The following is a 24,687-nucleotide window of genomic DNA, read 5'->3' on the forward strand; positions in this document are numbered from 1 at the left end:
GGGTGGGGGGTGGTGAGTCTCTTGAAAGCCCCTGGTAAGTTTTTTCATGTATGAGCTAATTCACAACCCTGCTTTCATCACAGCATTCATTCTCACAAGGCCTTTGGACTGCAGAGAATAATCAAGACTTACTGTGCCAGGCACTATTCTAAGTGCTAGTTTGTGTCTTAAATCGTGGCTTAATCCTCACATCTGTGTGCATAGCTGGGCACTGTCCTTACTCCTATTTAACTAAGAACGAGAGTGAGGCCAAGTTGGCCATCCAAAGTGGCCCGTGTGGCTCCGTGTGTGGTGGGGGAGGGGGGATTGCAGCCAGGATGCCAGCACACTCACGTTTGTCTGTCCAGATGCCAGGCACTTAACTGCACACACTGCCTCCCTAAAAGCCCCATCAACCTAACCCGGGCCCACGACCCCAAATGAAACATCTTTCCCCACCCCCCCAGTAGCCTGGACCGCGTTTGACCACTGGTAGGGCGGAACCACTGACCGGCAGGCGGCGCTCCCCGGAGCTCCCGGCTCGAGCCCCAGGGCACCGGGAGGAGCCAGGACCCCGAGCAGGAGAGAGACGACTGGGGGGCGCGCGGCACAAAGAGCTTTTTATTCAAATTTGTTTAGAGTTTCGCGAATTTGCATGAGAAATGTGTGAGAAAAGCCAGCTCCGGTGACCTCATCCGCACCTGCCATTAACGTTCAATTAGCGGCTGAATAGCGGCCGCCGACACGACGTGCAAAGAATCCGGCCTGCCCCGGGCAGCAAGGGCGGCGGGCCTGGCCCAAGAGGGTGGGACCGAGGGAGGCGGACGCGGCGTAGGGCCCCGGCCTACTCCTCTGGCCCGGAGACCCAGGACCTTGTCCTCACTCCAACTCTCCGAGGGAACGCGTGGATCTCAGGACCCTGGAGCCCAAGATTGTTTGGGGCGCGCCGGGACCCTTAGGATGCCCTGCTCCCTCTGGGAGTAGAAAGGGGCGGGCTTGCCCCCTACCCAGGACGGAAGGTGGCCGGACGAACCCCGTCCCAGCTCAGATGGGCTTCCCCGCCACCTTCCGGACAAAGTGTCAAATACAAGTTCAAGTTCAGGGCCAGGCCCGAGGGGCTCTGAGCCTTACCCGGCCGCCTTTGTTCTCTGGGATAATCGCTCCCACGTCCCCTCCCGGGCGGGGCCCAGAAAGGACCCCTGCCCCGCCCCGCCGCGCCCAGCAGGAGCCTCCTCCTCCTCCCGCCGGCGCGGCGCCTGTCCCCTGGTCCCGGCGTCGCCGCTCGGTACCACCGAAGGATCTAGGGGCTCGGGCCGGCGTGGAGGGAGGGGGGGTGCCGGGGGGGAGTGGAGGCGCGATACGAGCCCGTGGGAGCCTCCCCAACCCCGCAGTCCCAGCGGCAAACTGTGCTTGGTCGGACGGATGCCCGCGCGGAGGTAAGAGCCCTTTGCGGGGTTCGCCGGTATCCCTGTGCCCCGCCCCCCGCCAGGGACTATGCGGGCCCCAAGGAGCGGGGAGGAGGATGGTGTGCTGAAAACCTGCTGGGCAGCCCCGCTGGGCCTCCGGTGGGGTGGGGAGTGCACTGTCGCTCCAGGGCTCTGGGGAGTAGCAGGCCTGGGCGGTGGGTATGGAGGGCAAGTGCGCCCAGCCGAGGCCCGGTAAGATCGCTGGCCTTTCCCAAAGTCGTTTGGCTCACCCGTCTCTCCCGGTTGGCTTCTTGGTCTCCCCTTCTGTGTTTCTGGCTCTGGCGCTTCCTTGGCTCCTCTCAAATTTTGGCTGGAGGGGATCCTAGTTAGAATGTAGCTCCCCAGGTCCTGAGGCCTCTCCTAAAGAGCCGGACATGTGTGTGTGGCTCAGCTGTTAGGGGAATCAACTGTGCCCACTCACTCCCCCATCCCATTCCCAGAGCCTAAAATAAAGTCCTGGGCCAAATGGTGGTTGCTGGGGTGGGGTGGGCTAGGCTGGGCAGTGACTTAGTGGCAGTGCAGACACCATACGAGTTCTTTTGTGTGTGCGGGGGGACCTCTTGCTGTCACTGCATGCCTCGTTCCTGGATTCCGTGCGGTGACAGGTGTTAGCTTGTACCTAGCCTATACCTCATCCCGCCACCCCAGTGCACTCCCAAGCTGAAAGGGCACAGGGGGCTTCTTCTGAGTGGCCCAAATCTTATCCCCTATACCTGCCTTTCACTCTCAGGTGCTTGCTTTAAGGTCATTTATGTATCCGTGCTTTACATACAGTTCTAACATCCACAATATTTGGCTTCTAAATTCACAGCAAGTTAGAAGTAACAAATTAGAAAGGGGAAGAAGGCCTTTTCCCTGCAGCTATACTGCTGTCCTTGTGTGCTCCTTCCCCTCTTCTCTATGTAGTCCTGGGATTTCTCACTTCTGGGATTTGACTCATGCTGAAGCGCCAGCCTACCCAAGTACATTCCTTCCCAACTCCAATTGGCCATATTTTGTCGGGTGCCTCCTCCTCCAGGAGGCCTACCCAGATTTTCTCCACATCGCTCCCTCTCTTGACACCTTCAGCAGAGGGTCAGCTGCACATCTGAGTATTTAGTAAATACTCAATAAATGAAGTCATTTCTGGATGAATGAATAAAAAAATCATACATACACATAAATCTAACAAGCATTGAGATGGTCAAATTTTTGTTTTTAATATTGATTCAAACATAACAGCTCTCAGGGGCTCCTCTCCTCTGTTCCATCACATATGAAGTCTCTCACTTGCAAGTAAGAACCAGCCTGAAAACGTTGGTTCTGTGTGCTCTGTTAAAAAAAGAAAGGAGAAAAATTCTATGCAAATTGTTTTAAAATTTAAAAAAGAAGAAGAAATGCCAGAAGGGATCCCCTCAGCCTCTGTGCAGCTCTGCTCTTCATCTGACGGGGTCCCCAGAGGGCCTAGAGGAGCTAACGTTTCATGAACTGCACACGACTTGGGACCCTTCTGCAAGGTCTCAGTGGAACCACCAGAAACTTGACTAAAAATGGAGACTGACCTACCTAGTGTGTGCGTTTAGATTCCCGATGATTCATCACTGACACGCTGATGTCAGAGGAGCCTAGGAAGATGTTTACATCTTTTTTAAAAAGGGAAAGCGGAACGTTTTTCTGCAAAACCATCTGTAAAACCATCTGTAAAGGCTGCTCTAGACTCTTCCTCTTCCTCATGGGCAGTTCCGGCCTGAGCTCTCGGACAAACCACTATTTTTCTCCTGTAGGTTCCCTAACTTGGATGGGTAAAATGAGGACATTTAAGGCAGCCACAGTTGGCAAGGGGTGGTATAAATACTACTCTGCAGTAGACTGAGAGAACAATAATTTATTTATATATTAACTCATTTAGTCCTCCCAACTAAAGGAGATGGCTCCCTTTTATAGAAGGGGAAACTGAGGTGTGAAGAGGTTAAGTAACTTGCCTTCAGTCTCACATCCAGAAGAAGGTCCGGTAGGCTTTATACTTGGCAGGAAGGGTTAGACTCACTATGCTTTACTATACTACCGACTTTGTAGCTTTGCTCCTAAGGTAGTGGCTAAATGCCTCCTCTCCCTAATCACATTTCATGTGGATTTCCTTGCTTTCCTTATCACCCAGAGACAGAAAGGAGTCAGGGGTTGGGGGGCAGTGAACAGCCCCCTTTGGGGTCTTTAGTTCAAATTCTGGCTCTCTCCCTTACATACTATGTGACTTGTGTCAAATCTCCATATCCTTATCTGTAAAATGGATTTGCAAATTGATCTCATCTCATGGACTTGTGAGGATGAAAGAAGATGCTAGGTTTGGCCCAGGGCCTGAGTCATAAATGTATCCTTGAATGACAGCCATTATTACCATCAATCACCTCTAATGACAATGTTACTGTCACTATGCATTTTCAGGAAACAATGCCCCTCCCCACTCCGAAAAGAAAATACACCGCCAATACATCTCCACAGGCTTTAACCAAGCAGCCGAAGGGTGCCAGGACTGTGGAATGACGGCAGCTTCATTCTGTACGCAGATAATTCAGACTCTCAGTAGGTCATGTGGACTCCCAATGTCTTAAATACAGACCCTTGAAACCTTGTCTCTCCTGGGCTCTCAGCACTTAGGAAGGTGTGAGTGTGTGAGCGGGGGCGGGGAGGGGGAGGGGTTGAAAGGCCCTGAGGATAATTGAGAGAATTAGAGGCCAAGATGACTCTTAAGGAGAGAAATCTGAAGCATGTTCTTTTTTACTTTCTTAGCCATAAACTCTGACTATTACCTATTGATGAGGAAAATAAATTAAGACTAGACCCTGCTTTTCATCTGACGGGGTCTCTAGAGGGCCTAGAGGAGCTAACGTTTCATGAACTGCACATGACTTGGGACCCCTCTGCAAGGTCTCAGTGGAGCCACCAGAAACTTGACTAAAAATGGAGACTGACCTACGTAGTGCGTATAATAGCTATAATAGATCTAGTCAGTGGAATGCTTCTGCCTCCTTTCATGTAATTTATATTTATTTTTTTATTCAGAGTTTATTCTGTGCCAGACATTGTTTTAGGCACTGGGGATAGAGCAGAGAACAAAACAGAAAAGCCCCTGCCCTCAGGGAGCTGACGTGTGTGTGTGTGTGTGTGTGTGTGTGTGTGTGTGTGTACGCGCACGCGCACTTGTGTGTGTCTGTGTGTGAACAAAAACATCAGAACTTCTGTGCTGTGCCTCCCTCTGACAGGATCCCTCATGAGTGGGACTGGTCAGCTTGGTCTCCCTCATTCTCTCACCCCTTAAAGCCAAGGACACATGTTTTCACACAGCTGTCTCCACTTGGGGGTATTACTAAGAAAAGAGACAGAGACAGGCTCAATTTCTCTCCATATCCAAAAATAAGTAACAGGCCGAGGTAAAAAGGTTATTCAGGCAAGGTACCCGTCAAGCAGGCAACACACCGGTGCCTGCCTTCTTCATCCCATTCCTGACCAGATACTGGATCCAGGGAAGGCTGAAATCCTGGCATTGGAACAGGGGTAGAATTGGTGACAGTCCATGGCATAAACCAAGAGGACTGGGAGGGGACAAGGCTGTATCCAGGGCTGTGAGCAAATCATATTAATAGCTAGCCTGTGCCGGCTAATCCTCGCCAGGACCTCTGATTTAGAGATGAGGAAATTGAGGCACAGAGAGACTGAGTAAAGTGATCCCAAGGCCACATAGCTATTCCTTGCAGATCGGGGGCAGATTTGAACCCAGAGAGCTGGCTCCAGGGTCTGTGTGCCTTATCCCACTATCAAGCTATTTATCTGACCAAATTTCAGAAAGAAATGTTTGCTTCTTTTGGGTGAAACTCATTCTCCAAGTATCCTTAGAAGTCTGCAAGGAGTTCTTTGTAGCCACCCCCCCAAAACACACACTTCTTAGAGGCCCAGGTTAGAGATGTTAGGAACCTTCTTTTACAAGACCCCTCGCTTGGCAGATGAGGAAACAAGCAGATGGAGAAGGACTTGCTGGAGGCTATTATCAAAGTGGACACTAGAACCGTAATCTCTTAGCAGAGCTCACACTGGGGCTGCATGTCAAGGTCTTGGGGAGAAGAGCTGCTTACCTTACTGGAGCCTCTTCAAGGGCCTAGCTACTTCTACTGCCAGCAGAGTAAAACACCTGCCTACTCTGTAAATAAGTCCCAGATGGTTTCTAAAGGCCTTAGTGGACTCGAGGTACCATGGTGTCCAATTAGAGAGCCAATGGGCCTTACATCTGGTCCTTGGAGACCTATCCTTGTCCTTGTGGAGCACTGCCCATGCTCTGGGCATGCCCTTGGTAGGATATAGTTTCCTGCCAATTTAGGGAGCTTTACTCCATCCCTGAGCCAGGGGCCATGGAAGCCACATTTGTTGCCCTCCCCACTCTTCGTATATACCTTGCACAGAAGTGGGGACTCAATGACAGTGGCATTCCATTCAATTGAATGTCTTCACCTCTTGGTGCCAAGTCAGGTCCGCATATTATCCCATAAGGCTGCCTGAAAGATTCCCCCGTCCTCCTTGGAATTGTGTGGGGAGGGTCAAGGACCACCACCCTGGACTTCGAATCAGAATGCCAGGAGGAATCCTGGCCCTACCTCTCCTTGCTAGGAGATCTCCAGGTAACCCAGATCCATTCTTTGAGCTTCTATTTCCTGAAGGAAACTGACAGTGCCTCCTTGGGAGGCCTGGCAAGTGGGGGATTATAGGAGATGCTGTGTGTAAAGGTACTTTGCAAAGGGTGAGGTGGGTGGAAGATCCTGCTTACCCAATCACATGCTTACCTAATCCCTGCCTTGTTTGGTCCTGGGTCAGAGAAATCTCAGTCCTTTCATCACAAACCAAGAGAGAGGGTGGAGGATTAGAGGAAAGGGGGCAGGGTTGGGCTTCCTCCAAGTTTCCCCGGAGAGGCTCCATCTTCAAGGTTACCACTGTCCTACCCCATGGAGAGGGTTGCTGCAGTGAGGAGGGAGCTGGGGTGGGAAGTGAGCCTCAGGAAGCGCCAGCCTACACCACACCCTGTGAGTCAAGGAGTCTATCTTCTAGCCTGGTGGTTTCTGGTTAGAATTTGACATTAGTAGCACCAGCTTTACATCAATCACCGGACTGACAATGAAGAGGATGCCAGGTTAATGAAATGTTCCTGGCTTTCCTGGCTGGACATGGAGATTCTATCACCAAACAAAGATTAGGCATTTGTGTTATAATAGCTGGAGTAACCAAAACTCTTTGGAGATTCCTGTTTGAACGCACCCCAAAACCACATAAAACTTTTCATGGGTTAAAGCGTTCTGCTCTTCGTGGTTCTGGAGTCAGATTTAGGTGCATTTGGTCTGATCTACCCAGCTGTGCCCACCCAGGGCTCCTGCTTGGCAGGTCTCATGGCCTAAGTCACTAGATTGCCTAAGGGGGACCCGAGGTCAGTGGGGGTTAGCCACAGTGAAATACACAAATCAGAGGGCGGGAGGTGCCGCGCCGGCCGGAATGCATGTGCTCAGATGCCTCTGTAGGATATGGTTTCCTGCCAGTTTGGGGAGCTTTTTCTCCATTTCAGAAAAAACAAACTTACAGCGGGGGGTGAGGGGTTAGGATTTGGGATTGGGGGAAAAGGTGGGTGGAGAGCCCACCCAAGGGTAAGGAGGAGGCTGCAAAGATTACACCTGGGCATATGTTTCCCTAGAAATCACATTCATTGTAATTTTGTAATTTATTCCAAATCTTTCATGCGAAGAAAATCAATAGTGGGTGTTAGTACTGGTGGCCCTCCTGATCACACCTGCATCTCTTGAGTGTGCCTTAAAGGTCTTGGGAATGGAAATATAAAAACTGCTTCGTGATGCGTCATCTTTATCCCCCACTCCCCCACCCATTCCAATATACTTTCTACTTCCAGCCTAAATTCGGGGCCCCCTGCCGGGGCCGGCCATGATCTTGACGCCGGCATAGGGGAGGCCGCGCTCTGTCCACCCCAGCCTGGTGATGCCGTTAGCTTCCTGTGCCCCGTATTGTAGGCTACACGCCTTTCTGGCGTACGGAGCTGAGCGCCCAGGCCACCGCTCCTCAACCTCTCAGTAATGTTTGCCCGAGGCCTCGTGCAATGAGACTATTCGTATGGCATTGTCAACGCGGCGGCGCGCGCGTCTCCGGCCCTCCACGGCTTGCCAGACTGTCCTGCAAACCACCTCACCCGTCTCTTTGGCGCAGGAGACTCAGGCTGTAAGAGGAGGAACCACTTCACCCTGGAACCCTAACTCAGGTCCTGGCAAAAGATGCAAGAGGAAGCCTTGCTCTTTTAGTAAATCTCGGCCGCCCGCACATCTGGCCCCTGGTCTCGCTCGGTAGAGGACTGGCTGGTGGCTGCGCGGTCCAGGCCGTGGGCACCCGACCCACCTCTGTTTTCCTTCCCGAGGCGCCCCTGGATTACCACTTTCGGTTTGCGCTTACATCCGGGTTGTCGAATTTCCCAGGGAATCATAATTATTTTATCTATAATTTATTCTAACCCCAAGGTTCCAAGAAAATTTGTAATGAATGTTAATATCTACAGACTCCTGGTCAATCTGCATCGGGCTGTCGAGAGAGCCGTCGGGTTCTTCGCAGTGGGTGACTTCAGGTCCCCGTGCCTTGTTTCCTATCACTCTGAAAGAATTTTCTCCCGAAAGGGAATCCAACTTGTTTGAAACAGGTCTCTCCTCTCTGATTTTCTGCACTGGAGAAAAATCTCGATCTGCTTTTCGAAAAGATTTTTTTTTTTTTTTTTTTAAGAAGCATCCGGGCAGGCCCGAGGAGTCGGGCTGAAGGTAAGCCAGCAATTATTGCCTCAGACTTCCGGACGTTACGTACCCCAAGCACCTGAGCTACTAAGGGTATATTAGACAAGATTTCCCGGCGCAGCCCCAGGAGTCCCTTCGCCCGCTCCCAGTTCGCAAGCGCAGGGGATCCTGTGCTCTCTCCTGCAAGGCCTTGGCGTTTGCTGAGCTCTCTCCGCGCGCGTCGAGGAGAGGCTGCCTGTCGTGAGCAAAAGCTGGGAGTTGTTAGAGATTCCTCAGCAGCTCTGAGGGCGAGATCGGGTTTGTCCCACGACCTCGGCGCCAAGAAGTTGTAGAAAGAGACAGACCCCAATTTTCTCCCCTTGGAGTTGAAACAAAACCTGAAAGCCCGAGGTTGCCCGCACCGCCAGAGGTGGCGCCTAGGCGGCGGGGGCGACCTGAGCCGCGTGCCCGCGCAGTTTCCAGGCCTGGGTTCTGTTTCTTCCAATTTTAGTTAGTTACTTAGCTGGTTAGCTAATAGACAGCTCACAGGCAGCACTTATGCAAATGCCAAGCCTGGACCCATACTGAGTCTCCGCGACCGCTAGACCTATAGTTGCCCGGCTGGGCTCCCAGAGGAGTGACGAAGGGAAATTCCTGGTAATTAAAGGGGAGGTTTTCCCGGGGCGCCCCTTGGTGAAGTGGCCTTGGCTTCGAGTGAGGAACAAAGGACTAAGGTGCCTGCGCGCAGCGCGCCCTCGGGGCCCGGCGCGACCCGCATTCACGCCCCTCCTGGCTACAAGGCTGCCGCGGGCTTTGTGCGCCGGGGCCGCGCGCCGCGCTGCACCTGCCCGGCTTTAAGTACCTTGGCCAGGCAGCGCGGGCGGCTGTTCTAATCGCCGTCTCCAAAGTACCTGCTCATGAATAAACACCAACCCCATTTATCAGGTACTTAGCGCTCATTGTGAAGGGGAAATTGGCCCTTTTTGAAAGTGTCTATCCACAACCCATCTGCGCAGTTCTGGTTGCAGAATTCCCCTCACCCTTGAGACACACACACACACACACACACACACTCGCAACACGAGGCTCCTCCAAGCTAAGATAAACTCGCTTTTCTTCCCGTAAGTGCGTGATTGAGCCGCGACAATAGGCGGCGAGGAGGAGGCCGTTGGGTCAATAGCCTGCGTCTCTCCCATTGATAGGAAAAGTCAATGCGCGGAATGCAGGGCCTTAGGAAAGCCCTGTCCGGCATTCCAGTCGCAGAGGTCACACTTGCATCAACGTGCAGGCACGTTGCCCCTTGGGTCCCCCAAACACTGAGCAAAATATTGGAAAGATGGCCCGAGGTGTCTGTGGTGCCTGTCAGCATTGGTCGGGTGGGCCCCAGCTGCACCCTGGGTTCCCGTACTTTCCCCCAGTTGGGCCCCACATCTTGATCTGGCTCTTAAGTCTTGCGCATAGGGGATAGAGAATTTAGGGATCCAGATACTTTGCAATCCCCGGGCCTGTAGGAGGAAAAGTGGCTCCTCTGGGAACCCGGATGGGCCGTACAGCAGCTTCCGGCAGAGGCCCTCAGGTTTTAGAGTTCTCGGAGTGGGGAGAAGGGCGGCCTGCTCAGTCCGCGCACCCGTGGCAGCACCACGGAGGGAATAAAAGCAGGGTAAACAATTTGAAGATCCCCACAAAGGCAAGACAGTAAATTTACAAACTCATTTGCCTCCTGAATGCTCGCTTCTTTTTCACTCATACATTCCTTCTAAACTGTGGGCTTTCTGTGTACATGGGCGCGCATTCCCAGGACTCGTTTCCCTGGGTGGAATTCACCCAGGAATACAATCGATTTTCTGAACCTGTGTATGGCCACAGGCAGCTCTGAAAATGAAAGTGTTTGCTAAGTGGGGGAGATCTCACCAATCAAACGTTTAAAAATGGCTTTGTCTTCATTCAGCTCTCGATTTATTTTGTGTTTTACAAATAGAAGCTCAGAGCTTCTGTCGCCCAGTCCTTGCGTGACTCATGGCGGTGGCCACACTGGGTTCAGGTATACGGGATATTTAGAAAATCGCTGCATATCGGAGTTTCCTAGCACATTCCATTTATACTGAACGCAGGCGGCCGCCGAAAATCCAGCCTCGACTCTTGCCAACGACTGGGTAGGACCCTCGGGGTCCTGCGACCGCACTGGAGGGTGTTCCCGGCTCAGGTCTGGGGAGGCCTCCGCGGGGACTAGGTTCTCGAGAGGCGAGCGGGCGCGCCGGAGAACCCGAGACTGCTGCGGGGCGGACGCGGGATCCCTGCGCTGCGGTTCTACGCAGAAACACCAATGGCGATGCCTCCCCAGCTCCTCCCAGCCCCCGTCACTAGGCCGGCGCCTGGCCCGGAGATCCTCCCAGAGCCCTGGTAGCGCCATCATGTCGGAGAAAACAAGCTCGGCCCCGCCGGAATTCGCCCCAAACGCAGATGCTTATTTTTGGAATATTCTAGAAAAATAACAAGATCTTGTTTGTCTTTATGATTCACGGGAGGTAACTGATGGGTGGGCCATTTACATGAGGGCAGACACTGTGGGGTGAAAGTGACTTCTGGACGTAGGCTTTAAAGTATGAACGGTTCCAAATTCCCAATATCTCCGGCCTTTCCGGTTGCAAATCGGACCCCCGCGGCTGCTGTGGCGGGAAAACCAGACATTTCTGCTTTGTGGCTTTCGGGCTGCCTACACCCCACACAGGCTCGTCTTGTCGCCGAGGAGTCAGCCCCGAGCCTTCCTAGTCCCTAAACAAGGGCTCCAGGTCGCGGCCGTGGGAAGCCTCCGAGAGGGCTGGGGGTAGGGATTCCCTTCAGCTCCGCAGGGCATATCACAAGCCCCTTCTTCCTCTGCGCCTTCTCCCACCTCCAGGTGCAGGGGACGAGCTTCCCCAAGTGAAGCTTAATTTTATTTGGTGAAAATTCTGGAATTCGAATTCGTTGCTCTGTGTGTTTGTGTTAAATGCCTTGATGGCATAGGTGTGTGCGCACCCACACAAATTTATGGAATTTATGGGCGGTGAGTGCCCGGGAAAGGTTTGGGGGACAAGTAAGAGAGGGCGCCTGCAGGCTCTCCAGGCCTGGGACTGGCCCCCAAGGCACGGCTGGAGCAGAGCATAGTGGAAGTGGTAAAGGCTTCAACTCGACCCCCTCTCTTTTAGGAGCCCTCATTTTCACCCTTCTCAGCCAAGCCCTTCGTTCACATTCTTGCGCCCTTTGGGGTCCCGAGCCGACCCCTCACAAAAGACCAAGGAGAAGTGGAATTGAATCAGGGCCAGAGCAGGGCTCCCCCAAGGCCGGTTCCCCGACCTGCATGGTGCAGCCAGGCCTGAGGCCTGGGAGGGCCATTTGGGAAACCCTGGAGTCGAGGCCCTCCAGACTGGACTCAGGCCGCAGGAAAGAGCATAAGCCCAGCCCTCTCACATAGTGTGGCTTGTCCTCAAACCTCCCACCTCCCCAAATCACCCCACTACAGTCCACTCTCACTAATCACCCCCCTTCATCTTGGTTCTTTTGAAGGGGTGGCCACGGGAGTGCCTCCGCCCATGACAGCAGTGTGCAGAAAGCTGACCTGGAGCTGGGAAGCCAGGAGAAGGCACGTGGGGCTCCACCTAGATAAACCCCAAAAAGACAGCTCCAGTGAGGGCCCAACAAACCTGAGACCAGGTAGGGAGTAGCGTGTCCGCAGGGGCAAGGATGGAGCACCAAGTGCCAGAGCCTGAGATTTGGGCTCTCACATCCCGACTTGGGAGTACTTGTGGCTCCTGGATAGTCATCATGTGCAAGCCTCGGACCCCTTGGAGGGGTTAGGGAAGGATCTGTGGTCCCCCTCTCATGTCGACCCTGGGTTCCTTGAAACAATCTAGCCCACACCAGGAGCGTCCATCTTAAAACCGTGGCTTTTGCTTCCCCAGGAACCTACTCAACTCCCATGCCGTTAGATCACCACTTAGAGCGTCTTGATGCCCAGGCTGGAAGGGTCTCGGTTGCACCAGCTTCACCCACTGCAGTTCCAGGTTTTGTCCTGTCCGACTTTCAGCAAGTGGCTTAGCTCAGCCTTGGTGCTGCCTTCCAGGAAAGAGGGGCAGCAGCAGCCTCCGCTGACCCCGGTGCCCTTGTGGGCTATCTAGTGGGGGCTCACGGGTCCTTGCCTTCTCCGCCTAGGGTGGGTGGGAGATAGGTTCCTGAACTTTCCAGGGCTTCTCCCTGGCACACTTTGGCTGCCACATCACGGATGGAAACGCTGCGGCCAATGGGATCAGGTTCGCTAGCAGCACGCAGCCGGCCCTGGAGTGCTCGCTCTGGCCTGGGTGCCCTCCATACCCCCGCGCGCGCTTGCTCTCTGTGGGGCGCTGGTAGGTAGGGGTGTTCTAGGAGCCACGAGGAGAAGCGGGTGGCAGGGCCGGGTCTTGCGCTTCCCACGCTCCCTCTGTTCAGTTCACTCTCGTGGCCTCTGTTCCAGTCTGGCCTGCGGATCCCTGGCTCCCCACGGCCAAGCCGAGAACCAGCGGGCGCAGGTTTCATTGTGCAGACTCCCGGGGTCAGGTCCCAGGGTCACGTGCACGCGTCGGGCCTCCTCTGGGCGCGCCTGTTCCAGATTAGCCGACAGAGGGCGCCGGGGGCCGGAGAGGAGCGCGTTCGGTAGCCTTTCCCGGGTCCCTGGCACCACTCTGTGGGGCTCGGTGGTTCAGAGCCACACCTGACACCCTCACGTCCCAAACCGGGATAGTCGCACCGACAAAGTCACAAGAAGGAGAGTGCAGCTGACGGTGGGCGGGCGGGACGGCGGAGCCACTGACAGCGGGACCTACGAGGATATGGCTACAGGACTCCCCGGCGGACCCTCTAGTTTGTAACCGTGCGAACACTGGAGGGATTCACTGTGTGCACCGTGGAGGGGTGGACATCCACCTGAGTGTGCAGAGGGAGGGGAGGGACACAAGGGATAGTCCCTGAGACTGGCTCCTACCAATTTCTGAACTGGAAGGGTTTTCTAGAACGTTAGTTCAAATATCCTCTTTAATAGCAGGAAACTGAGGCCCTGAGAGGGCAACGACTTATCCAAGGTCCTGCAGCACTTAGAAACAGGGCTGACTCAACTAGCACTGGGGAAGGGCGGCCCCTCCGCTGCCCTCTGAGCCTCAGTTCCTCCTTGTGAAACATTGCAGTTGTACTAGGTCGTGGTTCTGGAGGTATGCCTGAAGGGGTGTGGAGGGGTCTGCATGGGTATGCACATGTGTGTTGGTGCACGTGTTGGTGCACGTGTATGTTGGAGGCAGCCTATGGCCATCTGACAAGGGCTATGTCTCCATGCGTGGGTGCCTGTAAAGAGCTCCGTGGGTGCCTGGGTGTGTTCGCCCTTGAAGGAGTAGATGTGTCTGCAAATTGTGTACAGATATATTTGTGCCTATTCAAGTGTGTGTTTGTGAAGAGATGTGTTGTGAGGAGGTGTGTGTAGAAGAGTGAAGGGCTATTTGTGTCTCTAAATTGTGTACATGTGCTTAAAGGAGTAATTGTGGATTGTAAATAATTGTATGCTGGAAAGGGGCCTGGCACTCCCCATCCACTAGAAAACCGCCGCCTGCCTTTACTGCTCCTTCACATGTGCCCTAGAGCCCATTCTCATTCTGGGCCCCACAGAAAGGGGCAAGGGATGAGAGGGCGGAGGGACACAGGCTCTGGGGTGTGGCTCTGCCCCAATGCCCAGCAGGCTCTAACGGGCTGCGATTAGGCAAAGCTTCTCCTGGGCTGCAGAGGGGGAGAGAGAGAGAGGGAGAGAGGGAGAGAATGAGGGAGGAAGGAGGATTACGGCAAATTCATTTCTATTTTCCAGCCCACTAAGCCTGCAGTGTGTCTCTGGTGTTAGCATGAGAATGGGCCAGGGCTCTGTGAACACCCCCGCCCCCGACCTACTGACCCCTCTTCCCCCCTGACGTGAATAGCAGGACTCACAGCCTCCCCAGCCTCTCCAACTAGTGCCTGCAAAGCCACAGCTCCTAATCAGGGTAATTTAATATATTTTAAGCCCCCGGCGGCTTTATTTTCCCTCCTTTTCGAGTTTGTTTTAGGCATTCACAGCTCTCACCCCGTCATTAGACGGCCTTATTTGACGGATGGAAGGAGCTGCTATGAGACCACAGCCCTTTGTGTCCCCCACATAAGCTGGGCTTCCCCGTAATTAGAATGGTATTCCCAGCCATTGAGGCTTTTCATGAGGCAGAACAAAAACTCCCCGAGATGAATATCCCCCAACTCCCAGCCCCCTGGCCAGGAAAGGGGCTGTGAGTTAAAGGGACTCCTTGGGAAGACAGTCCAGAGCAAGGACAGCCAGGGTCCTACCAGGGTGAGGAATTTATGGGCCATGGGAAGTGGGCACCAGACAAAGGCTAGTGGCTGGTCAAGGTTGCTGGTAAACACCAGTCACCTATACATACTCCACCCAGCACTCAGCCAGCCTCAGGATGAGCTGGGCTCATCCGAGGACCTTCATATTCCATGGAGTCCTGGGGTGTGGAACCAGGCTGGAATGTGCATGTAAAACACAAACATACACAGTCACACTAGTCACTCACATGCAGGCTTGGGATTACATTGTAAACACATATATACACATACATGTACACATGCATGCTCAGCCACAAGATTACAATGTCACCATACTAGGTTAGGAAATACCTGTAAATATACACACATCACACACATGCTACCCAGATAGAACTAGACTGCAGTTTGTCTTTATATCTATGCACACACACACACACACACACACACACACACGGCCAGCCCCTCAGACAGATAGTTTGTGAACACACACACACTCCTGCATACTCGTATACATACATACACCCTTAGGGTCATCCAGACCCCAGTTTTTCTGGGGGCATTCACCAACCTGTGCACACTGTGGCGCACCACCCCTCCTCCCCAGGACATAGACTCACTTCTGGCCACATTCTTAGGTCCATGCTTGGCCTATGTGCAAGTAGTTTGACATGCACACACATGCATGGATGCATGCCCATCCTTTGGCTCACACTGACATGTGAAAACTCAGGAAAATACTATAGAACCAAAATGACATTACAGTGCTTCCATATTTTCTAGCCAGCCTCTCCCAGACGCTCATTACCAGGCATGCTGGGGAGTTTTGAGGATAAGCCCCCACTCAACTATACACTATGCTATGAACTCAGCCCCCAAGTGGGCTGGGTTCTCTGGGGCTCACGTGGGTCTCCTATGCCCTTTAGGGAGAGGAGATCTCCCTTTTCTAGATTGGACCATGCTCCAAGGACAGAAGGCAGGTGTCTGGCTGTCTGGTATAATCAGTAGCTTTTTTTCAGGATTCAGAAAAGGCTCAGAGGGTGATAACTAGGTCTGGGAGTCTGCAGAAGGGAGAACTCACCTGCTGACTGATGTACAGGGATGCAGTCCCATGGAGAAGCAGTGAGTGCCTCATCTCTAGGAGGATTCCAATAGGGGCAGCATGATAACCAGGCAGAGATGTTGTGGGAGAATTCATTTGTTTAGTTCGGCTCCTACTCTCTCTATCAGACCCTGTGCCCAGTGCTTGGAGTACAGTGGTGAGTAACATACAAGCCTGTCTTCAAAGGATCTTAGAGTCTTAAATGGGAAAGTTACACACACACAGTTAATAGATAGGCCTGGGCCAGGGGACAGGGATAAGGCTGGGGCAGAGAGGAAAGTGATGTAATGGGTCTCTAGTTTCCACAGTGGAATATTGGCATCAGGGACTGAAGTGGATTGTTTAACATCCTGTGCCCAAGGCACACTTGTGGCACTTTGGAAGGATTTTTTTTTTCTTTTTCTCTTTTTTTTAAAAACAGAGTCTCGCTCTATCACCGAGGATGCAGTGCAGTGGCATGATCTCGGCTCACTGCAACCTCTGCCTCCCAGGTTCAAATAGTTCTTGTGCCTCAGCCTCCCAAATAGCTGGGATTACAGCTGTGTGCCACCACACCTGGCTAATTTTTGTTTTTTAAGTAGAGATGGGATTTTGTCATGTTGGCCAGGCTGGTCTGGAACTCCTGGCCTCAAACGATCTGCCTGCCTCAGCATCTCAAAGTGCTGGGATTATAGGCGTGAGCCACCGCATCCGACCCTGCACCTTGCAAGTCTTTGTGCTGGATAAGTGATGCATTAGCTGGTCTCCAAGGGCTCTCTACACTCTAAAATTCCTGTACTCCTGGTCTAGGTCCATGGCTTTCTCACTATGGCACCCTTCCCAAGGTGGGTGGTCTCACCCTAACTCACGCTGCACAGTGTACCTTTACCATGGCACTTATCACCTCCACCAAAGCTGTGCTCAGGTTCTTAGTGAGGGGAGTGGCTGGACCCATTCAAGGTCTCCAGGAACAAAGGAGAGGCTCATAAAGAGTGTGATGAATTCAGTTTGCTGGGGCAGGGTAGGGGGAGTGTCCAAAAGAGGTAGGTCAGGCTCCTTCATGCTCCTGACTTCTTAGGAGTGAAGAACAGTCCACTGCGTCTTATGGAGCCTCATTCTCTTCTATTCCAAAAGGAAGTACAGCTTTGAAGTGATGGGGTGGGGACCTCAGACAGGTAGTTGTTTGCATACGTTTTTTTTTAACTTTACATCTTGTTCAATATATGGGGCAACCATCTTACTCTTATATCTGCCGGTGGCCCAAGCAAATGCATACCCAGAAAATGACCAGAAAACTTCAACATCTCTCTCTAGGTAAAACGTGTGCCTGTTTCTCTTAGTAGGAAAAATTTCACAGGGTGAATTAGAGAACAAGGGATGCTTTGAAGCCACTTCTTATGTCATATATATATATATATATAATTTTACCATAGCGTTCCATGGTGTGATGTAATGGTTAGGAGCCTGGGATCCGGAGACATCCCGATTCAAAGCCTGTTCCCCGCTTTGAGAGAGCTTGGCCACGTCTTTTTGGGCCTGGGTGTGTCTTCAACTGCAAAGTGGGAATAATAATAGTATCATCCTGCTAGGGTTGTTGTGAGGATTAAATGAGCTGATACATGTAAAAGAGCCCAACAATGCTTCCATGCAGTAAGTACCCAGTGTTCACTGTAGTGATTAATATTAGAGTGAGTGCTCAGTAAATATTTGTTGGGTAAATGTGTGCATTTTTCATTTTGTTTGCATTCAGGATAAAGTTGTGGGAAAATAAGATCTTCCTGGTAGCCTCTGCCTGGTAACTGGCAGGAGGCGGAGATGGGGTGGGGGTGCGCGGAGGCGTCTACAGTAGTTAAAAAAAATAAGCGTTCAGAGAGGATGGGGACTCGGGTCGTTATTGCGGTCTCCAGCAGGGGGAGCCCAGGTAGTCATCGCTTGCGGTCTCCAGACCGCAAGGCGGGAGGGAATTACCCTTGACCGCGAAGGCAGGATGACCGCGAAGTGGCAGGTGGTTGCAGAGGGCGCAGTGAGGTGCTTCTGAACCAACGCAGACTTGCAGGGCCGACTTCCTGAGCGTCCCTTTGCTGCAGCGGGGCACGGGTTTGGTTCCTGGCCAGGCCTGGCCTGGGAAGCGTAGGGCTGAGGGCGGTGTCCCGGCCGCGATCCCGAGTCGGTGCGTGCCTGCGCTGCAGGAGGGCCACCCGGAGCTCTGCTTCTCCGCTGCACCCGGCTCGGAGCAGGCACTCAGTACAACTCAGCAAAGTAAAGCTGCCTGGCGGGGACAGTCCGGGCTGCAGGCGTGGGTACAAGGTGCCTCCTCATGGCAGTTTGGGGGTGGAAACAGTACCATTCCCCCGCACCGCACTCTTACCCTATCCCTGCGGCTAGACCAGGAAGAGGTAAAGCCCAGAGACTCCACCTTGGAACGGGGCAGGGGTGCCACGTGGGTTCTGGCCTTGAACGGGACATTCCTCATTCTGCTTCCTGCAGCGCCAGGTTTTCTCGTCCACTACTCTGCGGTGGCGGTGGCGGGTCGGCAGCTGGAGGGACAGCTAATTTGGGGGCCCTGGTATGTGTTTATGTATATATGCATGCATCTATGTATATATGGAGTAGTTTTCATAGATATTTTCAAATATCAGAGCTCCCGAGAGTTCATCATTGCAGCTAATTAGAAAAAGGAGTTGCACCTCAGCTCAAAAGATGCCAGAATCGGAAAGATATTGAGGAGCAAATGATTGCAGACGGTTTCCCCTTTGCCCCAGAGCAGGCGGGTTTGGGTTTGGCCCTGTAGATGAGGGCGAGATCTGAAGAGGGAGGGGCCGGGGACGCACGCTCTGGGTTCCCTGCTGGCCCACGTGGTCCCGGAAGAGTGGCTGAACCAGTGAATCCAGTGAGGGAGCTGGCGGTCCCGCCAGCCCTGCCCACTCCTGGCCCCTGGTGTTTGGCCCAGCAAGCTCAGGAGCTTGGCTTCTGCCCTCCCAGACGCTCTGCGCCTGGAGAAGTTGGGTTGGAGTCGCGAAGCTCCACATTTCCAGCTGTGTGAACTCGGCCAGATCTTTTAACCTCTTGAACCCTTGGGAGCCAAAATACCAGCCCCTCAGAGGAGTGTGAGCAAGCGTCTTCAGGGAGACTGTAAACCTCTGTGGATGCCTGTCAAGACCGAGTGTTGAGTGTCTTGCTGGATGTTTGTGTCGTTTAATCCTCATCTGAGGAGTCTTTCTCCCAGTTTTACGGATAGGGTAGTGGAAGTCTTGATGAAAGGGAGTGGATGCCCTTGTTCCTGGGGCAGCCAACTGGAAGCCTCCTGTTGTCCCTCAGGCCCCTTTTGAAGTTCCTAAAATGGAGTGCTGGGACCCCAGGAGGGAGGAGAGTCACACAGGATAATTCTGGCTGAGGGCAGAGGTCTCCTTCACCTGGGGTCTTGGTCTGAGGAACTGAAGTGGGAAGGTCAGGACAGATCACCTTCGGGGCCTCACTTTTTGGTGGCAGTATATTTGCCCAGTCCCCATTGAAGGTTGCAGGAGTCTAGAAAGATACAGGATATGGGCTGGTTGAGGGAAGGGGAAATCTCCCTTAATTCTATGAAGCCTCCTCAGGTATCCCTTTTCCAGAAAAGGCATTCATATTTTATCAACAGAGGACCAATTATGGGGCATTGATCAGAGGTTTACTTTTGTTTCAGTGACTCCTGACAGCAGCCCCTTGGGAGGAGCTACTTAGGGTTAGAATCTAAGTCCAGGAGCAGTGAAGTGAAAAGTGACTTACCCCAGGTCACATAATGAGGGAGCAAAAAGAGAAGGGGATGGGATTTGATTCTAGGTCTGGTCTGGCCTTGCCTTCACACCAAAAACCTAGTCCTGGCATCCCCCAACTTCTGTATCTACCTTATGATGTCCCTTAGAGCAGGGTAGTTCTGAAGTTGGAGCCTAGCCCATTTAAGGGACATTTCCAGGATGAAGCCTGCCTAAGGATCAAGCCCCCACCTAGTGCAGGGAGGCTAGATGGGCACAGGGTGCCCATGTGGACCTGGGCAATGGCAGAAATGGAGGGTGTAGCACTGTGGAGCAGATGGCCATGACAGGGTGGGTTCCCACTGTGGTCTGGGGTACCCCTAAGGTCAAAGTCAGAGTCTCTGATGCTCCCTTTCCCCTCTCATAGGGAAGCTGAGAGAAAGCTCCTCTTTAAGGTTCTGAAACCCAAAGGTCATTTCTGAGCGAGAAGGCTGAGACCCTTCCCATCTTCTCTGACCCTCCTGACAGCACCTTTAGGAGCCAGAAGCGGCACAGCAAGCCTTCCCCAGGCCACAGACCCCAAGTGGCATCCCCCAACTCCTGAAAGAGGAATCCTGATGGGCTCCAGATTAAAAAATCAATCCAGTTCAAAAGTGATCAGGGGAAACTAGATTCAGTTAGAAAGGGCAGAGCCAGGAGGGCCAGGAGTAGAGGGTGGGCCTCTCACTACCCCATCCTAGAGAAACTCTGCCATTGGAGGGAGAAAATCTGCACTGGGTCTGGAATGATTAAACTGTCCAGCTCTCAGAGAAGCAACTTAGTTCTTCGGAGCTTTGTCAGAGATACACAACAGAGCTGTGCAGGTTAACAGGAGCTGTGCAGAAATGCCCTTTTCCCCAACCTACTGCACACCTGGCATCTTTTTTAATTTTCTGAAGTCGGGGAAATAAACTCCGGTGTCTACGACAGACGCTATTTTCAGAGGATTTGCTTTGGGTCTCCCCTTCCACTGGTGACCCCTAAAATCCGTAAGGATCTGGCTTGGCGGTGTGGCGGCATCGTTATCTCCGTTATGAAGGGTAGCAAACAGAAGTCTTCAGAGAAAGGGCATTCGCCTTTTTCTTCTAGCCGCCAGTCTCTGAGAGGGCGCTGGACCCCAAGACTCTGCAGGACTGGCCTCAGTGCAGAGGCTCTGGATTCTCTGGCGCTGAGGCGAGATGGGAGCTGTCCTCCCAGTGGTGCTGAAACTCGGGCTGCCTCCGTTGGGGTCACCGACAGAAGCTCACTTGTTCAGGCACATCCTGGGTCAGCCTTTCCGCCTCTGAGATGGCCTCCTCCCATCTCAGGTGAGAGATTCTGCCTGGAAGGGAAGTAGTCCACGCCATAATCATTCCCCAAAACCTTAATAGCCACTTAACTGGATTCACCACTTTTCGTCTTGCTGCCTCAATCCATTCTCCACTCAGTACCCAGAGTGGTCTTTTCAAGAGGCAAATCGGATCCTATGTAAAGTACTCATATGGTTTTCCATATCATTCAGAATAAAACTTAAAAGTTCTTGCTAGAGCTAAGAGATCCCTCCCCCTCAATGATCTAGCCCCTGTCTACTTCTTCCACCTTAATTGCCTATCAGGATGGCAGTGATGGGTTAGAACTGGCTTAATTCTGATATGTTTTGAAGATAGAACTGCTTATATTTGCTGAGACATTAGAGGGGTGTGCAGGAGAGAAATAGTGGAGTCAAGGATGACCCTGGGGGTTTGAGGTTGAGCACCTGGAAGGATGGAGTTTCTATTTCCTGAACTGGGGAAGGCTGAAGGAGGAGTAGAGTTTTGGGGATGGGGATCTGAAGCTGTTTCTGGACATGTTAAGTCTGAGAGATCTACTAAATAGCCAAAGGGGATAGCCCAGTAGGCAACTGGACATATAAACTTGGCATTCAGAGGAGAGGTTCTGGCTGGAGATATTAATGTGGGAGAGGTAAGCTTATGGTCTTATCTAAAACCATGCAGCAAGATGAGATCACTAGAGAGTAAAAGTACAAAGAAGAAAAGTGTTCCAGGGGCAGAACACTGGAGTACTTTGATTTTAGAGGAAGAAATTGAAGAAAATCAGTAAAGGAGACTGGGAGGGAGGGTCTTTGAAGAAGAAGAGAACAAAAAAAGTGATGTCCTTGAGGCTGGGGGTTGGGGGCAGTGGAGGTATCTTAAGAACAAAGGAGAGATCAAAAGTATCCAATATGCTGACAGGCCAAGAAAGATGAGGATTGATAATTGACCTTTCGATATGGCCTCACAGAGGTCCTTTCTGTTATTTATATATAATATAGTGTATATAATTAATATATTATTAATATAATTAATATATTAACATATAATATATATTATATAATTATATATAACATTATATTATAATATATACAATATCATATATTTAATATGATATATTATATAAATACATAAATTTAATATATAGTAGATATATTTAATATATTTAATATCTATTATATATGATATATTATGTATAATATATTATAATGTATAATTGTATTAATATATAATATATTACATATACTATATAAAATATATAAAATGTATCTATTACATATTAAAATATATATATATATATAGTAGAGATGGGGTCTTACCATGTTGCCCAGGCTGGTCTGGAACTCCTGGGCTCAAGTAATCCACCTGTCTTGGCCTCCCAAAATACTGGGATTACAGGCATGAGCCACAACATTTGGCCTCATTTATTGTCTCTTAACCTCCATGCCAACTTGCTTCTAAAGCCACACCAGGGTGACTACAAACAGGAAGGTTCTGGGGTCATTATTGAACAGAACTGATGAGGCTGTTCATGCCCCTGACCCACCCTCAGCCCACTTTAATGACCCTCCCTCTTCCAGATGAGGAACCAGGTTCAGAATTGTGAAGTGAGTAGCCCAAGGTCATACAGCTGGAAAGTAGTGGGCATGGAAGCAATTCCAGGTCTTTATTGTACTGCAGAAGAAGCAGGAGACTCTGTGAGCTTCATCTCTAGCAGAGGGACTACCATAGTGACTCTGGAGCCAGAGATGCTTTGGGTTTAAATTCCAGCTCTGCCTCTGACTGACTGAGTCTCTCTGTGCCTCAGATTTCTCATCAGAAAAAAAAAAAAAAAAAAAAAAAAAAAAAAAAAAAAAAGGATAATGATAGTGCATCCCTCCTAGGATTACTGTGAAAATTAAATGAGATAATACAGAAAAAGTGCTTAGCATAACACTAGTATTGTTATTACTTTATTATTATTACCAGTGTCTGAGTCCCTCCCTGGCTACGCCAAGGAGAACCAGCAGGTAGAGAGGAAAACCAGAACTGAGAATTTTCTGTCCCATCACCCGTGCCAGAAGAGAGAGGGCAGAGGACAGAGGAGGGGCCGCGTGACTGCCTGGGCTAGTGAGCAATTTGCTGGAGGAGCTCATTTGGTGACTCTGACTGAGTTAATTAAAGATGGCCACCAGGGGTCATTGCCATGGTGACAATTAGGCTGGGAAGGAGCCTCATTAAGGTGCCGTTTTAACAAGGCCAGTCGTTTTTAACCTGACATCTACGTGAAAGAGGGATTTTTCAAGTTGCTTCCCTTTCTTCCTTTGCTGTATTTCAGATCCATTTCTAGAGACTTCCTGTTGAAGAACAAGACAGAGGAAAATTCCTGGGTTGAGTCCCTCTGAAAAATCAGCAGGGCAACAGGTTTCTTCTCTGTGGTACTACTCTGGCATCTGAAAGGAGGCCTGGTTGGCAGAGGCTTGGAGAGGGAGAGGAGGGTTGAGGTGATGAGGTCAGAGGAGGAGGTGAGGAAGGGACTCATGTTGAATTTTATTCAACATGGAACTGGAGGCCTTTTCTGGAATTAGAAAGACTGCTTCTGCCACCCAGTCACTTCCCAAACTGAGGTGGCAGGGATGGTGTGGATGGCAGTGGGGTCGGGGGTAGTGTCAAGCCTGTTTCTCCCAAGTTGAAGGGAGGAGGAAGGCAGGAGGCTCAAGCCCTGTCTTAATTCAGAGCACTTTGAAAAGTATGTATTTTTTTCTTATTTCCATAACAATACACTTGTTGAGAAAAATTAAAAATTTCACAAAAGCATAAAAAGAGAATATCCCTGCAGTGCACACCTAAGATGGAATGAGTGCAGTGCACACATTTCCTATGTGACAAGAAGCTGAGCATGGGCAACCAGGAGCTGGGTTTGGGGCAGGGGGAAGGGGGTAAGGGATGGGACACATGTACTTTTTCATTTATATCCTTGTCTATTGTTTGAATCTTTATCAGGAAAGTGTAAAATAAAGCCAAGTTAAAATAGCATATACTACAACATTTTTCTCTTTTTTTCCTTTCCTTTCTTTCCTTCCTTCCTTCCTTCCTTCCTTCCTTCCTTCCTTCCTTCCTTCCCTTTCTCTCTCTCTCTTGTTTCTTTCTTTCTTTCTTTCTTTCTTTCTTTCTTTCTTTCTTTCTTTCTTTCTTTCTTTCTTTCTTTCTTTCTTTCTTTCTTTCTTTCTTTTTCTTTTTTTCTTTTTTTTTTTGAGACAGAGCCTCGCTTTGTTGCCCAGACTGGAGTGTAGTGGTGCGATCTCGGCTCACTGCAACCTCCACCTCCCAGGTTCAAGTGATCCTCCTATCTCAGCCTCCCAAGTAGCTGGGACTACAGGCACACACTACCGTGCTCAGGTAATTTTTGTATTTTTAGTGGAGATGCGGTTTTGCTATGTTGTCCAGGCTTGTCTCCAACTCCTGGCCTCAAGCAATCCACCTGCTTTGGCCTCCTAAAGTGCTGGGATTACAGGTGTGAGCCACTGCACCAGGCTCCGACTTTTTTTTTTTAAAGCACATTGTAAAATATTCAAAATAAACAAAGGGTAGACAAGAAAGGTAAGTTTCTTAGGTGGATCCCCTAGTCCCTTGGGGTGGGTTCCCCACCTCACAGGCAGTCATTAATATCAGTTGATTTTGTATCTGTCCAGAGATATTCCACATGTGTTCAATCACACTGTGCAACAAAGAAAGCACACTATTCACCCTGTTATGCATCTTGCCCCTGACTTTTGTTTTTAAGTTGGTCTCAAACTCCTGGGCTCAAGGGATCTGTTTGCCTCAGCCTCCTGAGTAGCTGGGACTATGGGTGCATGGCACTACATCTGGCTAACTTTTTTTAAAAAATTCTTTTGGCTGGGTGCGGTGGGTCAAGCCTGTAATCCCAGCACTTTGGGAGGCCGAGACGGGTGGATCACGGGGTCAGGAGATCGAGACCATCCTGGCTAACACGGTGAAACC

General features: G+C 51.2%; 1 protein-coding gene across 1 annotated transcript; it reads left to right on the top strand.

Moving 5' to 3' along the window:
• The first annotated feature begins 1,027 nt into the window (after positions 1-1,027).
• On the top strand, positions 1,028-20,949 carry LOC104674360 (formin-like protein 20). The gene is made up of 3 exons (XM_030930841.1): positions 1,028-1,415; positions 11,765-11,911; positions 20,507-20,949. The coding sequence occupies exons 1-3, from the start codon at positions 1,028-1,030 to the stop codon at positions 20,518-20,520; spliced, it is 549 nt and encodes a 182-aa protein (XP_030786701.1). The 3' UTR covers positions 20,521-20,949.
• The last annotated feature ends 3,738 nt before the right edge of the window (positions 20,950-24,687 follow it).

The sequence above is a fragment of the Rhinopithecus roxellana genome, chromosome 5 (genome assembly GCF_007565055.1).
Source record: "Rhinopithecus roxellana isolate Shanxi Qingling chromosome 5, ASM756505v1, whole genome shotgun sequence".
NCBI classification, from domain to species: Eukaryota; Metazoa; Chordata; class Mammalia; order Primates; family Cercopithecidae; genus Rhinopithecus; species Rhinopithecus roxellana.

Bases quoted from the DNA above. Each gene is read 5' to 3' on its own strand.
- LOC104674360 (XM_030930841.1), top strand. From the start codon at position 1,028: ATGGGCTTCCCCGCCACCTTCCGGACAAAGTGTCAAATACAAGTTCAA. The intron at 1,416-11,764 runs GTAAGAGCCCTT...GTTCTTTTGAAG, and splicing joins GGACGGATGCCCGCGCGGAG to GGGTGGCCACGGGAGTGCCT.